Consider the following 16790-nt stretch of genomic DNA (forward strand, 5'->3'; position numbering starts at 1 on the left):
TTGAGAATGATGCTATTTGTTTTACTCAGAAGTGTAAACAAATATACTTTGTGTAAGTCTTGCTCAAGTGTTTAGCAAGACTTGAGCTGTAATCCTATCTTACTCTCCGGAAACAAACAGCCCTAGTGATAGAATGTTCTAGGTTCATAAAGCTTAATGCTTGCAATGGAAACTGGTAATTTACTTTTTTTTATAGCACATTGATTTAAGCAATGCTTGGGAAATAGACCAGTTTTCAAAGAGCTGCACAACTACTTTTGTCACCCAACAAGACTTGAGTTATTTGAACTGCAGCTCTTTCAGCTGTATGGCAGAGTTATTTTTTGAAACTAAGGGTATATGACATAGGTGTGAGCACCTGCTGCTTGGGAAGAAAAAAGGAAAGAGCATACACAAAACCCCTCGTCCTGATGGGCATATGCAAGTGTGTTTAAAAATAGGTTCTTACTGAACATGTGAAACGCTGACTGCTACCTTTAGCCTTTTACTGAGATGATAAATCCGAGTCCAGGATGTATCACTTCAAAATACAAATGTGAGAGCTCATATGACTTAAAGTTCTCCATCTTCTCCCACCTCCTCAAATCTGCACATAGAAAACTAGCATGTCAGAGAAGGATTGCCACCTAGCCTTCTCCCTGATGTGTTTTCTAGGTTCAGAACCTCCTTGTAAGCTTTTTGGCAGCGCAACCACACAGCTATAATGCAAATCCAATGCAGCTGAAGAAGCTTGCTGTGCAGTAAAGTGAGGAACTGTTTCATGCCCATCCTTGACTCCATGGCTGGTGGTCATTGAACTTGGACTTGTCTGGCCTAACCTGTGTAGGCAATGGCAGTAGCATTTCAGGAAAAAAATTAGAGAGAACATTGCATTCAGTCATGTGAGCTGCATTCTGCAGCTCTACAGAATGACAGACCAAACAATGTATCAAGGCTCTTGGAACCAGACCTTATTCAAATATTGGTCTGTAGAGAGAATTGGATTCCATGTTGCTCATTGAGAAGAATCAAATGAGAAGTAGCTGAAAACACACAGCTGTATCACTTGGTGTATCTGCTTTGATGACCTTCTGAAGTCAATGTTGGCACTATTCATGCCGTTGCCACTTCCCATGGAACATGGGTTCCCTCCTCCCATTAACGTCCATCATATAAAAGTTTCTTGTTTACGGCTGGCATAGGCCTTGCACTGCAATCTTTCCCCAGGGAGCAGTAGAAAAAGTAAATCCAAGCACCTCTCCTTTTTTTGTCTTGACTTAAAAAAAATTGCACTTAACAGGAGCTTTGTTTATGCTGGATTCATAGCCTGTCCCATTCCTTAGTAACACTTAGCGTTCATATTGTGTGCTTTTGATCCATGTGCAAAGCGATCCATGTGCATTCTTTTGCTAACTAACTTGTGAGCTAAGTAGTGTTATCCCTAAATTGCAGCTGGGGAACTGAAGCTACCGGTGCATAGGCTGCCTAAGCTCACCTAGTGAATTCATGGCAGAGGGGAGATTCAAACTAAGGAAGTCCCGATTTGCAACTCAGAATCTTGGGGCCCAATCCTATCCAACTTTCCAGCTTCGGTGCAGCTGCAATGCAGCGCCGAGGTAAGAGAACAAATGTTCCTATGCCTTGAGGAGGCCTCTATGACTGCCTCACCACCACAGGATGAAGTGCATGCTCCACAGGTGCACCTGCACCAGTACTCGAAAACTGGATAGGATTGGGCCCTTAGTTGGGTAACACAGAGCGAAAACTATCAAAATGGACTTGGATTTTACCTAATTCAAATTATGTTTCCCCCATGGCTTTTTAACTTCCCCAAAGACAAGAGGTAGGCAAGATTTAAGTGAAGCAACACTCATACTTGCAAAATCTGTAGAGTGACAGTCGAAGGCTAAGTGTGTGCCTCATAGGCAATGATAACTTGTTTCATTTTTTAGCTGTCTGGAGAAAATAAACCCATTTTGTTTTTCTCTTCGAAATTATTTCCTTATAGAAATCTGGCACACCAAGAAGGAGGCTTGGCTAGGTTTTCTGAGACATCTAGTCTTCTATGTGGAGGGAATTTCTTGAATGGAAAAGTACATAATCTTGTGGACCCCCCTCCTCCCATCTGCAGTGTTACGGACCAGACACAACATTCTCATCTCAGTGAAGCATAGGTCTCCATATGGAACCGAAACTGTCTGTGTGTTTATGCGTAACTGAAAATGTGTTCTATTTTTTCCTCATTGCTTAACTTCTTCCTCACTCTAAATTACTCTCTCGTCAATAGGCTACATCCAGAAGATTAAGTCCGGGGAGGAAGACTTTGAATCCCTAGCGTCACAGTTCAGTGACTGCAGCTCAGCCAAGGCAGGAGGAGACCTGGGTGCTTTTGGAAGGGGTGAGTCAAACGGGTTTTCTGCAGCTGTGATCTGTCTGCTGTCTGTACCAGAGGAGTCTATAAATGGAAAGGATCCCAAGTCTTCCTTATGAGAAATTGCTTTTCTGTGGACACCTGCTGAACAGGAAACATGATAAGCTAATTAAAAAACTAACTGGAATACCTTTGAATAGGGTGGAGGCACCCCCAGTGTAAAGTCTAGGGTGTATTAGAGTCTTTTTTCACACTGTAGGCAAACCTTGAAATTTGGAGCTCCTTTCAAAGATAACTCTATGCTGAGCCCTAGCCCGCATGGATTATGGCTAAAATGATGCAGGCATTATGGGACAATGCTGGGCAAACATAGATTATAAATCCGCCCACCTCAACTGTTGTATTCCATACAATGTTAACAGTCAACTTCTCTTTTTTTGTCCCTGTATGAGGAACTGTCCCCCTTTATTGCCTGTAGTGGATACAGTCCCTGGCTGGTAACTCCTGGGCATCAGCAAGTCTGGGACTGAGACCTCTGTCACCTGCCCTGTCTCTTTGTGTGTTGTTGATGGCCTTGTTATAAAACAAGTTCTCATTGAAACAAGGTAGCAACATCCTCAATTATATTAAGCCATCCTGTAAGATTTACAGTCATGTGGCAGTAGGTAAACCACATTTTGCATTTTTCAAATCCTCTAGGACAGTGGTTCCTAAAGGCGTTCGACACAGTCCCTCACCAAAGGCTACTAAAAAAACTCCACAGTTAGGGAATTAGAGGACAGGTCCTCTCATGGATTGAGAACTGGTTGAAGACCAGGAAACAGAGAGTGGGTGTCAATGGGCAATTTTCACAATGGAGAGAGGTGAAAAGCGGTGTGCCCCAAGGATCTGTCCTGTGACCGGTGCTTTTCAACCTCTTCATAAATGACCTGGAGACAGGGTTGAGCAGTGAAGTGGCTAAGTTTGCAGACAACACCAAACTTTTCCGAGTGGTGAAGACCAGAAGTGACTGTGAGGAGCTCCAGAAGGATCTCTCCAGACTGGCAGAATGGGCAGCAAAATGGCAGATGCGCTTCAATGTCAGTAAGTGTAAAGTCATGCACATTGGGGCAAAAAATCAAAACTTTAGATATAGCCTGATGGGTTCTGAGCTGTCTGTGACAGATCAGGAGAGAGATCTTGGGGTGGTGGTGGACAGGTCGATGAAAGTGTCGACCCAATGTGCGGCGGCAGTGAAGAATGCCAATTCTATGCTTGGGATCATTAGAAAAGGTATTGAGAACAAAACAATTATAATGCCGTTGTACAAATTAATGTTAAGGCCACACCTGGAGTATTGTGTCCAGTTCTGGTCGCCTCATCTCAAAAAGACATAGTGGAAATGGAAAAGGTGCAAAAGAGCGACTAAGATGATTGCTGGGCTGGGGCACCTTCCTTATGAGGAAAGGCTACGGCTGGACAGACCAATAGTTTAACTCTGCATTGGCAACTTCATATGTGCACCAAGATGACCTGAATTCCGTATATAAATTAAGCATATTTGCACATCATTGCTTGCTCCGTCTATTCTGCTTTTGCTTCTCTTGACCAGTTGGAGCTATCAATACACTTTCAAATTTACTTTTGTAGCCTTTAGGAGTAAAAACTTGCTTTTCTTTGAAAATGGAAGTCACAATCTGAAATTGCCTGATACCATTTTCTGCAAAGGCTCAGTGTTGATGAATACAGGGAAGTGGGGGGGGGGGATGGGATGTGTGAACACTATGCAGTGGGATCAGCCAAGGAGCTGTTGGGAATGAATAAGTTTTCCTGACTCTGGACTGTACCTTTCCTTGAAATCTTTGTGTTTGTATGTCAAAACATTCTTTCACAAATGTGAACCATTTAAAAGGCAAATTCTTGGGAGCAAAAGCAATACTACTTATGTGCCTGCCTTCAAGGGGCCACTGAGCCAACCATAGTGTTTGCTCTTCTCCTTGTTTGAGTTATGAAACAGGAGAAAAAAGGAGGGATGATACAACTAGGCTGCCCAATTCCTTTCTCTGCAGTAAAACCGCATCTCCTCTAAATGTTGCTGCCCTTGTTCATACAGGCAGGCAGCTGCAGTTTGACATCTTTTTCTAGAGTAACTGCTGTATTTTCAGCTATTATTTCGAATATGTCTTTCCAGAAAGATAGGTTCTACCCCTCTGGAAGGCCTTTTCATTCTGAAATACTAATATGGCCTTTATCTGACAAGCTTTGGAATTTTTATTATCTGTTTTAGAATAGTAATAGGTGGATCACTCCTTGCATCCAAATTGGAAAAGAGATTTAAAAAAACAAAACAGATTAACTTAGCAGGTTTCCACTGGCCATCTAAATTGATTTGTTTAAGGGTCAGTTCCAGATTGGTGAGGCCTCTGGGCTTTGGTGCATTTCCAATAACATCAAGAGAACAGTGGGGCCTAGAGGTATATCTGCAACCTTTCCTGTCCCAATATACCCCCATTTATGACAAGTGTGGAAGAAGGTGCAGTGGGGAATGGGCATTCAGGGAGAATGACTGCACTAAGAGAGGTGTGAGAAGCTGTAAGATCTCTAGATCCCAGCGTGCTTCTGGTTGGTACTGATATAAATAAAATGCCAGCCTGCAAGTAGGTGAATGAGGGGCTTCACTTGGGGTATGTTGGTATAGCCACAGTTCTTGTGGATGTCTCCCAAGATGCATTTTCCACTTGAAAACCCTGTCTGTTCTTGAGTTTGTGTGTGTGTTCAGCCATAGCAAAAGGTTACTAGCTTCACCTTGTCAAAACTTTTGTCGTCAGGAGTCTAGATCTTGATCTGCATGGAGATGCTGTTTTAATTGCTCTTTCTCTTCATTTCCATGCAGAGTGCTCTCTCGCTGTCAAATAGCAGCAATTTCTTCCTCAGTCAAATATTTCCTGTTTTAAAAAAGAAAAAGGATGGTGCTAATATTGGCACTTCATGGATTGGGAAGTAATGAAACAACCATTAATCTTGGGCTGCTGGTGACTGGTAGTTTGGTCTCATTTAGGAACTGTCAGCTCAGCTGTGATCTTGGTGACTTACTGAAGGAGATGGTTTAGATCAGCAAACAATTACGAAGTGAAGCTGCTGGTGTCTCTCATTCCACTAGGTGGCACTTGCAGCACAAGCAGCTGCTCTGCTCTTCTCTGAAACTCCACATTCAATCTCTGACTTTATGCACTCATTCTTTTTGGGGACGGGACTACTGCAAATCATAATTTATTACAACAGTGAATCCTGGTTACTTTTAGAGCCAAAATGGCTCAAATACTCCAATTTATCTTCCCTCAGAATTTCCTAAATAATTAACAATTTCCGCCTTCCCTCCCTAAGTAACCTTGGGAGATCTTTTGCTCAAATGTTCCACATATTACCCTGAAAACCTTGTGGGGAATGTTGCCCAGATCCCATCCCCCTGTGTACCTGGGCTCCATCCTGCTCAAACCCTTCTCTCTGCCAGCATGTCCAGAGACAATTCAAGGGCCTTAGTGAACTCACACACTGAAACTCTGAAACATAATTCTTTAGTTTAAGCCTATTAATAAATACTGTTAATAATAAGTCATGTAGCATTGCTTGCATCCTTTTCCTTTGGTTTCTCACACCACTTCTTCCCCTCCCCCTTGGGAAATGCTGGATATCTTCTATTTGAAATCTTAATTTTAGTTCGGGGGTTTCTCTCATAGCTCCTTAATTCCAGTTCTGAGTCACTTGAATTTTACTTCTGCATCTTTACCAGATGATGCCAAAATCATATCTCTCGTTTAATGAATGCAGGGAACACTGGTAAAGATTATTGATGGCTCTTTTCTAGCATTATCCTAAAAAATATTTAAGGAGACAAGATATGCTTCAGATGCAGGAGGACAAGATAAAAGTCATGCCTGGGAATTCTTAGTAGTTAAAAAATACCTGACTTCTGAGGTCAAGTATTACAGATTTGATGCTATATATATAATTGTATATTATGTTATAGCTCTTCTATCATTTTTTAGTTTTTGATTGTTTTAGTGTTATTTTTAATGCTTTTATTTTGATGCTTTATTTTCTGTACATTTTATCTCTTTTTACTCTGCTTTTGGATTTTAGAATAGTATACAGTCTAAATCTTTTAAATAAAAAAATATACTTATTGTTGTCAGCTTCTACTAAAGTCACTGACACCTACTTGAGCTTCCCTTCCAAGGAAATAGCAGCTGTGGGTGTCCCCAGTCTCATTTGATGGGTGGGGGCAAAGGGGTTAAAGGCTCCTCTGCCATGTGGTAGTCCTGATCTGGTTCAGAGTCCCTTATGGCTATTAACATTAAAAAGAACAAACCCGCAGGACCAAATAATTGCTGAACCTTGATTCTAGTGCCAAACCCTATCTAGTTGATCTCAAACTCCTATATTACACATTCAATAACTGAGCTCTGTAATGTTTCCTTTCTCAGATTATGAATATTTGAGTCTGTCATACAGGTGTCATGGACACTTTCATGGAGAAATGCTGTCCTTTATAAGCATACATCATTACTTCTGGAAAGTTCCAGGCACTTGCAGTATAGTCCTATGCATAGAAGTGTTTAAAAATTGTGTTATTTTACTCTAAGCCCATTGTGTTCAGTAAGACTTAGGCTGCAGTCCTAACTTACTCATGGGGAAACAAACACCTCTATCTTCTATGTACCTTTACTTGGAACTATGTTCAGCGGGCCTTACTCTGCTTAGGTACCTGCTATGATTGCAGCCAAAGTCTTCAGATGAATCTTGCTTAGTGCCTGTGTACTGAGAAATCCATCTATTTAGGGCAGACCAATGTTTTGTTTCTTATAACAGCCAGTTAGTATTCATATTTGTTCAAGAAGTGTGTGAAGTACAAAATGAGAAATCTAGTTACAATTAATTAGAAGCTCAATTAGAAAATGGGAAACAATATAAATCACCAGAGGAAAAGACAGACAAATCATTATTCAGTTGTCTTTTAGTAGAAGTTTAAATGGGATTGATTTCAATCAATCTAACCTTGGATCTTTTTTGTGATTTGTCCAGTCATCTTTTAAAACCATGTAAGCCAGTAACCATCATCGTATCTTGTGGCAGTGAATTCCATAAAGTGAGTGGGATGTGTCAGTGAGTGAGGAAGTAGCAAAAAAAAGTTGTAGCATTTAAGAGGGAGGAAATTTCTCCTTGTCAATTTCCTACACCTTTCATAACTCTAAGCTTCTGTCATGTTCCACTCCTCACTCAGGCTGCAGTCCTATACACATTTACCTGGGAGTAGGTTGTATTAAAATAAATGGGACTTGGTTCTGAGCAGCCCTCCCTGTAAGAAGTCTGTGCTCATGTGTAAACCCCTCCAGCTGCTGTGCAGCAACGCTGCCTCCAGATGTTTGATGATGATGTCATTGCCAGATTTCTGGGTTGCCAAGCTCTGCGCTGCACTGAGCTCTGCAGGGAGGTGTGCGGCCGAGCATCCTAGAAGGGACAGTGCTTTTCAGTAGACAGGCCTAGGATTGTGCTGTTAAGTCTTTTCTCTAAACTAAAAAGCTCCCAATGCTGTAACCTCTTCTAGTAGGGAAATTATTCCATTGTCTTGATCATTTTGGTTTCCCTTTTCTGTTCCTTTTCCACCTTGAGGATATATTTTTTGTGGAGGTGTCTAGCACACTGTATTGCAGATGTGGCCACACCATAGATCTACATAAAGGCATGTTCCAGGGTCTCAGTACATGTCAAGGGTGAGCAAGGCTGTGTCCCATATCTCCCCAAGTCCAGCGCATAGTCCCCAACACCAGATTTGTTTGATGTGTGGTGTGGGGTTAGCCCAATTTTGTAGGCAGACTTCTGATAGCTGCTCTTGGGCAAGGCTGGAAGGAACAAATGGGGTAGTATTTACACATTGTGTGAACTGAACTGATTTTACATGCTCCTAAACTTTTGGGGAGATCACACTTGGGGATGCTGCCTGTCCTCAAGGCTAAAAGAGAAAACTCTTGTTCTATGTCCTGACATCAGCTTTTAATCATCCAGCAAACTGTGGACTGGAGATTTTTACAGCCTTGGGTAGATGGATGTCTTGCAAGCCCTCTTGTAAATGAGGCTTGTGGGAACAAAAGGCCAAAGCCATCGGTACTAATCCTGCAAGAGGAAGTTTAGAGCTGCAGCCAGAAGAGGCAGAGAGTGATTTAAAGCCTATAGTAAAAAATATAAATTCTTTCCAGCCTTCTCAGACACACGATGCATCTGTGATGGGCGACCCATGCAGAGCCTGTGAAGAGATTAGTATATCACCCAAATGTCTCCCTTTGAAAAGGGGGAAAATATCCTGCCAGAGATTCATCTATTACACTGTCTTTAAGCTTTCTGTACTCATCTCTTACAGCAGTGGCTTGCAACTCCTAGACAAGGGTCATAAACTTACATGAGATTTACTCGGTCTTTTCAGCCTGATCCTTGCTTTGTGGGGTATCTCAAAGCAGCAACTGCTTGCAAAGGCTATTGGTGCTGAGTTAAGGAAGCTGAGCTGCTGCCTGCTTCTTTCCTTCTGCGTCTTTTTATTCCTGTTTTGTGAGCCTTCTGTTGCCCTTTTGCAGTAGTTAAGATCCTCATTATTTGAGTTGGTCTCTTCTGTGCAGACTCCTGGACCCTTTTAAATTGGATGCAGATACCATTTCTTCTTTGCTCTGCTGCAGCTTCATTTTCCCAAGGGGTGTTTAGTTCTGATTGTTGCAAAGCAAATCCCCTATTATCTGGTTTGTTGGGCTGGCTAAGGCAGGAGTGTTTGTTGACCAGGGCCTTGTCGGAGTTGAGGAAAAGAAGGCAAGAGAGACCTCCTTGCAGTGTGTTCAGAAGCAGGGCAGGTGCACAGGCTTGAGTAAAGGCTTCCCAGAGGGACACACAACAAGAAGAAACAGCTGTAAAGTCAGGGAGGTGCAGGGAGTGAACAAGCTCTGAGGCAGTTGGTTATACTGTTGACCGGCCTAGCAGCAACCTTTTTCTGTAACCTTTTGCTGCTCTCTGTTTTGGGCCAGTGAGGTCAAGGAAATTAGAGGAATTTTAGATATGGCCTGATTACCTCAAAATTTTTTCCTTGAATCTGAACAAGTGCTGTCACGTCAAGGACCAAGTTGTCAGTCCACCAGGAAAGCTAGAGCAGAATGGGCTTTTCACTCCACAGACAAACAATTTTTCCAGTAGTTTGGCATACCCTGCGTCATTGCACATTACTATTTGGAGTCAGCACCAAGCTATGAACTGTATGGAAGGAAGAAATGTCAGGCTCTCTACCTCAATCATTTCTTGTTGATGTTAGGCTAACAAACCAAATGCAGCCATCTTTCCTCAGCCAAGGCCTGCTTTGCAGATTCAGTGGAATGGATTGTACCACTTCAGATTGTAGGTGAGGGGTGGGCTTAGCACATTTTTGAAAGTGTGTGTGTAGACAAACATTCCTATGCATATTTTCTGCAACTAGAAATCTTGCACCACAGGAAGCATGTTAGGCTAGAACCAGTTTTCCACATGCGGGATGTTTCAAAGCAAAACCAATCAACCACCTACAGGAACAATCTCTCTCTCTCTCACTCACTCACACACACCCCCATCTGAAGTGGTGCATTCATTCTTCTAATCTCATATAGCTGTGTAGCCTGACTGATGAGTAGCAAAAATGGCTTGGAAGTCGGAACAGGCACAGTAAGCTATGGCACGAGATTTACTCTGTCTTTTCAGCCTAATCCGTACTCTGTTGGGTGCTGAGTCAAGGAAGCTGAGCTACTGCCTGGCTGCTTGCCTGCTTCTCCATAATTCCCTAGTTTTAAGTGGAGAGAAGTGCTCCATATTGAAATTGTGTTTCGGTCTGTGCGGGGGAGGGAGGCATTTGAAGTGGCAGAACTTAAGATTGGAATGTGCTGGACCCATTCTTCCAATTCTAAGTGTTCTAATGTTGTTCAGAACATTAGATGAAAATTTGCATAGGGGAAAAAAGGAGATGGTGTAGAATTATACAGTTTGAGATATGTAGAGAAGTTCAGAGCCAAGATGTGCTTATATACCAAAATAGAACACAGACGTGCCTCCAAATTAGGAGTACAGAATCATTTGGCTTGGACCTTTTTGTCTATTTGTACCAGTGTCCTGGCAGATATGGTGACAGACTTATTTCCTTACGTTGCTCTGTCTGTCTTTAGGAAACAGTGAAGATAAAATCTGCAAGCCCTTAAAGTGTCTGCCTGGTCTGATCCAAAGTGCTCTTTAAATGATGTATTTTGCCCACTGCCTATGTGTTAATTGAAATTTCTCTCCTGTCTGACAGGTCAGATGCAAAAACCTTTTGAAGATGCCTCATTTGCGCTGAGGACTGGAGAGATGAGTGGGCCAGTATTCACAGATTCAGGGATCCATATCATCCTGCGTACAGAATGAAAAGTGCCTCGGCAACACGCTTGGAAAGGAAAGGGTGGCGGGACAAAGGAACAAGATAACCTTTATTCCAACCCTCTGTGCACTCTCTATCCCTGAACAAACTTCATATCTAGCTTTTTTAATTTTTATTTTTTATATAAAAACTCCCCTAATTTCATATTTCAGTCCCTTCCTTGGCACCTTGACACAGTGTTACTCCCCCACCTATTAGAGATGCATGGTTAGCTGAGGCTGAAAACACAATCGAAATAAAGAGGCAGTAACATCTTTCATAGAGCACAGCAAGGAGGATATTTTAAAGAAAAAAATAATAAATCTATAGCTGCTTGAGTTTGATATTGAGAATTCCTCCAGTTCAGGAGATGGCACCTGTGTTACAAGGTCATACTTCACTGCTTTCGCTCCACAACCAACTTAAAATAGAGTTATTTATTACAGAACTCCATTGATGGTGGCAAAATTTAGCTGTTGGTGTTTTAGATAGAATGAAAATCTCTTCTGCCATCTGCCATCATCCATGTTTTGTTTATAAAGTAATTATGCCCCTCACCCTTCAATTCAGCGACATTCAGTTTTCCAGTCAGCCAGTCAGTGATAAATTACTCTTGGGCATGTAACAAGCACTATGTTTGTGCAGCTAACTCAAAAATATACAGTACTATGAGTGGTGAGAGTGTGCACATGGAGCCTACCACCCACAGGCCTTCCTCATTTGCTTCCATAGAAGGGACTTTTTTTGTGCATGTGAAAGGAAGTGTAGGTGAGACTGCCCCCTTCACTGAAGCAAATAGAAAAGGCCTCCTTGTTCAGGAATTCAGTGTGCACAACATTGCACGCCCAGGACTCTGAATCCGGGGGCCTGGTTTATTAACCTGCCATGTGTTGACTTTATATGTGGTTTGACTTAAAACTTGAAGATGCCTTTTTAGGACAAGCAAAAGGGGTTAACCATTGGTTCCCTTTCCATACTTCTCCTTCCCCCTTTCTTCAAGGTTATACCTATGTAAAATGACATTAAGATAAACTGTGTGTTAATCATTCCTGTGTGTGGTTCTTGCTATTGCAGTGCCATCCCAAGGGAGGGCCATTAGATGCAGAGTTCCAGAGTGTGGTTTTTTTTTCCCCTGAAGGGGCAGGTCATGATCCACTTGTGGTTTAAAAAAACAAACACTGTAACATCACTCTTTCAGTTATTCTGCATTGCTTTCTGTTTAGTAAAATCAGTAAGATTCCCACCAATTTCCCTGGTTTGGTCTAATGCAGGCAAGCTGTGTGGGGGGTGGGGGTGGGGGAGAGAATGAATGTTCCCATTGTCTTATGCAAGTAAAAATTAAAAACAAACAAAAAACTCCACCAATTAAGTTCCACCAGAGTGTTGACCTTTTTTCTCCCTTTCCCTCATTCTTGCTGCTTAATTGAATGTATTGTTCTTCTTGCAAGTTTACTCATAAAATGGGACTCCTTGGGTATAAAATAGGACTCGCCTCAAGTTTTTAGTCTCTAAAGATTTTTATTAACTAAAAAACTTGAGACAACTTTTAGCCTCAGGCTTTGCTTTTCCTTTGTATTAAGAATTTCCCTGTGGGTTTTTTTTAACCATCAGGCTGGGTAAGCAGGGCTGGAGCTATCCATTGAATTAATGAGGTTTGTCCCAGGTGGCCCACAGGAAGATTGAGTGGTAACAGTAATTTGTCCATACTTTGAATATCCTGTGTAGTGATGCCTCCAGAGCTCATAACAAGGAGGGTAGGCTTCCCAAAGTCAAGCACAAGTATAGTTATTTTCTCTCTTCCCCCACCCGCATAAAGCAAGTCTAAAATCTATTGAATGTGGGCTTTATTCTGAATATTCTTGCCCTGATGACCTCCTTTTAGGAGCTCTACAAACTAAATTTCTGCCCAAGATACTGCTGCACCAGTGTCACTAGCCTAATGGAGGATCCAGCATTAGGCCCTGCCTTTTAAGTATTTGTTTTAAGTGACTTGAGGCAGAGAGGGTTCTTGGAAAGATGGCAAGGGAAAGTTATAGAGCCCACCATGTTTCCTGATGGAACCAAACTTTGGAATGGACTTCGTAAAAGACCATATTCTCATGCTTTTTGCAAACCTCTTTTTATCTCAGCCCATCCCAAAACAAAGTAAAGGCAGAGAAACTCAAAACTAGTTGTGACTCTGAAGTTGCAAGTAAATAAGTTTAATTCTGAGGTGGGGATGGGAGTATGAAATGCATTCTAATTGAAAATACAAGCAGAAATCTAAATTTCAAGATCTTAAGTTTGAAATATTAAGTTCTTGCTTTGGCACATACTGAACTTTCAATAGGGGAAGTAATATTTTCTGTGTTTGAGTGAGCAGATCTTGGAAATAAACTTCAAGATGCTGAGGCTTGAATAAAGTCATCAAATTGCATTTCGTACCCTTGTCATAATATATGCCACTCTCTCACCCACTGTCCCACATAACCAGATGACAGTACAGCATTGGTGGAGGATGCAAGCAAAACAGGAACTACCATATCAGTTCCAGCCCCTTTACAGTCAATGGTCTAAAACTGTAAAGGCTATTTTCTAAGAAGCTGAATTTTGGCAGATTTAACATTTTCAGTTTGTTTACCATTCTGTTTCTGCTCGAGTGAACCAGAAGAATAATCAATCTTGGATGTGCCCTGTGATTTTGTGAATCCTTATTCTGAAACTAAAGTATTTGCGGGCATTGAGGACTAAGACCTACATTAAACTGGAGAAAGGTATTTGGTATTTCTCTTGAACTTAACAGGTTGCGCACAACAGAAAAGCTTGTATACTTTTTCACCAACAGAATAGATCCAAAGAGGCAGTAGTAACTAGTTACTTTGTTGCTCCCTTGTGTCATTTCTATGTTATAATTCGTACTGTAATAGAATTTGCTTTTGTACAATGCGGTGTAGGAGTGAATTCAGAAACTTTCTAAAATCTGCTTAAACTGTGGTGGGAGATAATTGCCTGTAGTCTTTCACCTTGTCATGCCTAGTGCTAACATCTTTGCACTATCCTTGTGAAGATCTTTATCTCCTAACATCCTTCTGTCTCATTTCATTTGTTGCGTATGTGTGCATTTGGCAAAGCTTCCCTACTTCACTATTTCTCACTATTTCTTCACTATTTCATTCTCAAGCCAATTCTCCTGTCTTCTGTGTACAGTGTCTTAGCATTTTTTAAAACCAGTCAATGGGGAGTTGGTCCATAAGCTCCTCTACTCAGCAGACCACTGCCTTTATGGACACTCATTGGGGACGCCTGTGTGCATGAGAGCCCAATCCTGTTCGGGCCTTGCATTGCCAGAACGTGCGCCTCCCCACTATTGGATGCAATGTGCGCTCTGCCTATGTAACTGTATTGGTGCCAATGATGAGGGACAGGTTTGGGCAGTTGATTGGGGATGGGGTCATAACATCACATATACCAGTTTCTGTAAGAAATGTGTTTGTACACAGTGATCTGCATGTTGAACAGGTTAGTGCTGGTCTACCATGAGAGAATGAATACAGTAAGTTTCCACTGAGTGTTTGAAGCAGGGCTTCAATCAGAAGTGATAAGAACATAAGAACAGCCCCACTGGATCAGGCCATAGGCCCATCTAGTCCAGCCTCCTGTATCTCACAGCGGCCCACCAAATGCCCCAAATAAGTGTCTTATTTTGTTCCTAGGGACTGTAGGCATTCTTTTACTGGGCATCTGAGTCTGTGTGCATCTTCCATAAAGAAATGGAAGAAGTTTGAGTTAGGACTTGAATCCAGGACTGATGGCTCGTATGAGTTTCTATGAATCAATATACATGAGTCACTTGCACAAAATGTTTGCAGTACTGTGGAGGCATTTAGATGCTCACCCAAAGCAAAAGGGACTCCTGTTTCAGCCTCTGTTTTTTCTTGTGAGTCAAGCTTGCTGGGGAAACGAGACTGATGCTGGAGTAAAGTTTGGCATGGCAACTCATTGATTTCTTAGTTTTTAAATATAAATCTCCCGCCTAGGGCAGCAAAACAGGTGAAATGCAGAAAAAAAAGGATTGCTGCAAATGACTGTAATGTGATGAGAACAGGATGAAGAGAAGCAAATTGGTAAATGGGCTGGGCACAAGGATTGGCAGATTGGTCAGTTGTGGTAGGGTTTGAATGTGACCTGCCTTTCTGAAATGAGTTGACTTCTGATATGAAGGGAGTTCTTTGTCCAGCAGTAACCTGAGGACTGATCCACCTGGAACTCTGAGAAGTCCTGAACTAAGGGATGCTGGGGTGTTGTGATGCCCAGCTTGAGAGCTCTGCCCCCTTAAGGGGCAGGGGCATTGGGAGGTAGTGACATGATCCCCAGGATTGCATTGCTGAGGGGGCTGCAGAGACTGGCATTTACTTACCAGTCCTTGTTGCAGCCTCCTGGGGGTGTGGGGAGCCCTGCATGACCCTCCACTGGGCTCCCCAGCCTTCAAAAAAGTGAAAGCTGAGCGATCACGCTCCACTTCCACTTTTGCAGAGACAGAGTGATCACTCCGCTTTCACTTTCTGGAGGCAGGGAAGCCCTGTGGATGGTTGCACAGGGCTCCCTGCCCCCCCCCACCAAGCCTGCAGCATGGACTGATAAGGAAATGCCAGTCCCTGCAGCCCCCTTAGCAATGCAGTCCTGGGGATCACTGTTGCTGCATTCCCCACTCCCACGCAATAACTTACTGCGGTCTTCCCTGAGAGTTTGAGAACTGCAACCTTAGTCAAAAGTAACTGACAAGGCCTTCATATTTCATGTAGAAATATGAGATGTTATCCAACAGCCAGATGACTGCATAAACCCATTGGGAAAAAGTCCATGGGTGATTTGGTCCATGCAGAAAGAATTCAGAGGTTTTCCTACTAGAACACCCTCTCCTAGAACAAGAGACTGAAACAGGCATATACATATATCTTATACGATTCTGTACTAAGAATTTTAAACTCTTTGTCAAGAAATGCTGAATACTATGCCTTCTATAAATTATGCAAATTGAGCCAATTTGCATAACACCCCTTGTGTTTACATAATTTATTTTGCATAACTTGTTTCAAGTTTACAAGTCATGGGAAGAGCATGGACCCACCTAACACTATTGAAAATATTACTCAATATGGTATCTGAGGTTCTGGTAGGCCAGGGGTGTCCAAACTTTTTGGCAGGAGGGCCAAATCATATCTGACACTGTGTTGGGGGCTGGGAAAGAAATTAATTTGCATAACTGTGTTAGAGATGGGACTTATATGAAATGTCTTGCAATAACTCAAGGCCTATAAAAGCCGGCCTTTCCTTCGCTGTGGCTGTTGTATCACAAGTGATACAAGCAGTGTGAAACAAGCAGTGAAGAGAGCCCTCATCCCACAGCTCATGCAAGAGGTTGAACAGTCGCCCTCCCCCTGAGAACAGTTGAGTAAGGCCAGCACAGGCTGCAGCAAGTCTCTGGAGGGCCAGAGGCTTGGTGGAGACTGGGGGCTCCCCTGCGGGTTGGATTGGGAGTCCTTAAGGGCTGCAGGTGGCCCCTGGGCCGGGGTTTGGGCACCCCTGTGGTAGGCCTTGCCCACACTTTTCAACCATAGTTTCTCAGCCATGAAAGCTAGAAACTGATTTTTTCTTTAAGGGAAAACAGATTCTCAAGTTCTGTTCTATGCCCACTGCACTTCTGAGGAATTGCAGAATATGACACAACCTTCATAATGCTCTATCCTGGATACTACTGGGCAGGAAGTCGGGCCATGTGTGAAAGCAGTATATAAGAATACTTTAATTTGAAAAAAAGATTCTACAACACCACATTAATCTTAAAAAATAAAGATATACCCAGCATATAATATAGTCTTATGTAAGAAGAATACATGCAGGTACTAGACCAGACATGCAGGTATCTATCATCCCTGGACTTGACTTATGATGACCTGCACTGTTACTAGTTAAACAACCTTATTAAATATCTCAGTTGCAAGTTGTGGCCATGCTGTATCTAATCTCAGATGG

General features: G+C 42.4%; 1 protein-coding gene across 1 annotated transcript in view; it reads left to right on the forward strand.

Moving 5' to 3' along the window:
- PIN1 (peptidylprolyl cis/trans isomerase, NIMA-interacting 1) overlaps positions 1–13194 on the forward strand; it is a 41442-nt gene extending 28248 nt beyond the window's left edge. Inside the window, exons 3-4 of the mRNA XM_066617540.1 lie at positions 2267–2377; positions 10677–13194. Of these exons, the coding sequence (XP_066473637.1) occupies positions 2267–2377; positions 10677–10786 (221 nt within the window). The 3' untranslated portion in view covers positions 10787–13194. The remainder of the gene's footprint in view (positions 1–2266; positions 2378–10676) is intronic.
- The last annotated feature ends 3596 nt before the right edge of the window (positions 13195–16790 follow it).

Source organism: Tiliqua scincoides, chromosome 2 (assembly GCF_035046505.1).
Source record: "Tiliqua scincoides isolate rTilSci1 chromosome 2, rTilSci1.hap2, whole genome shotgun sequence".
Classification (NCBI taxonomy): domain Eukaryota; kingdom Metazoa; phylum Chordata; class Lepidosauria; order Squamata; family Scincidae; genus Tiliqua; species Tiliqua scincoides.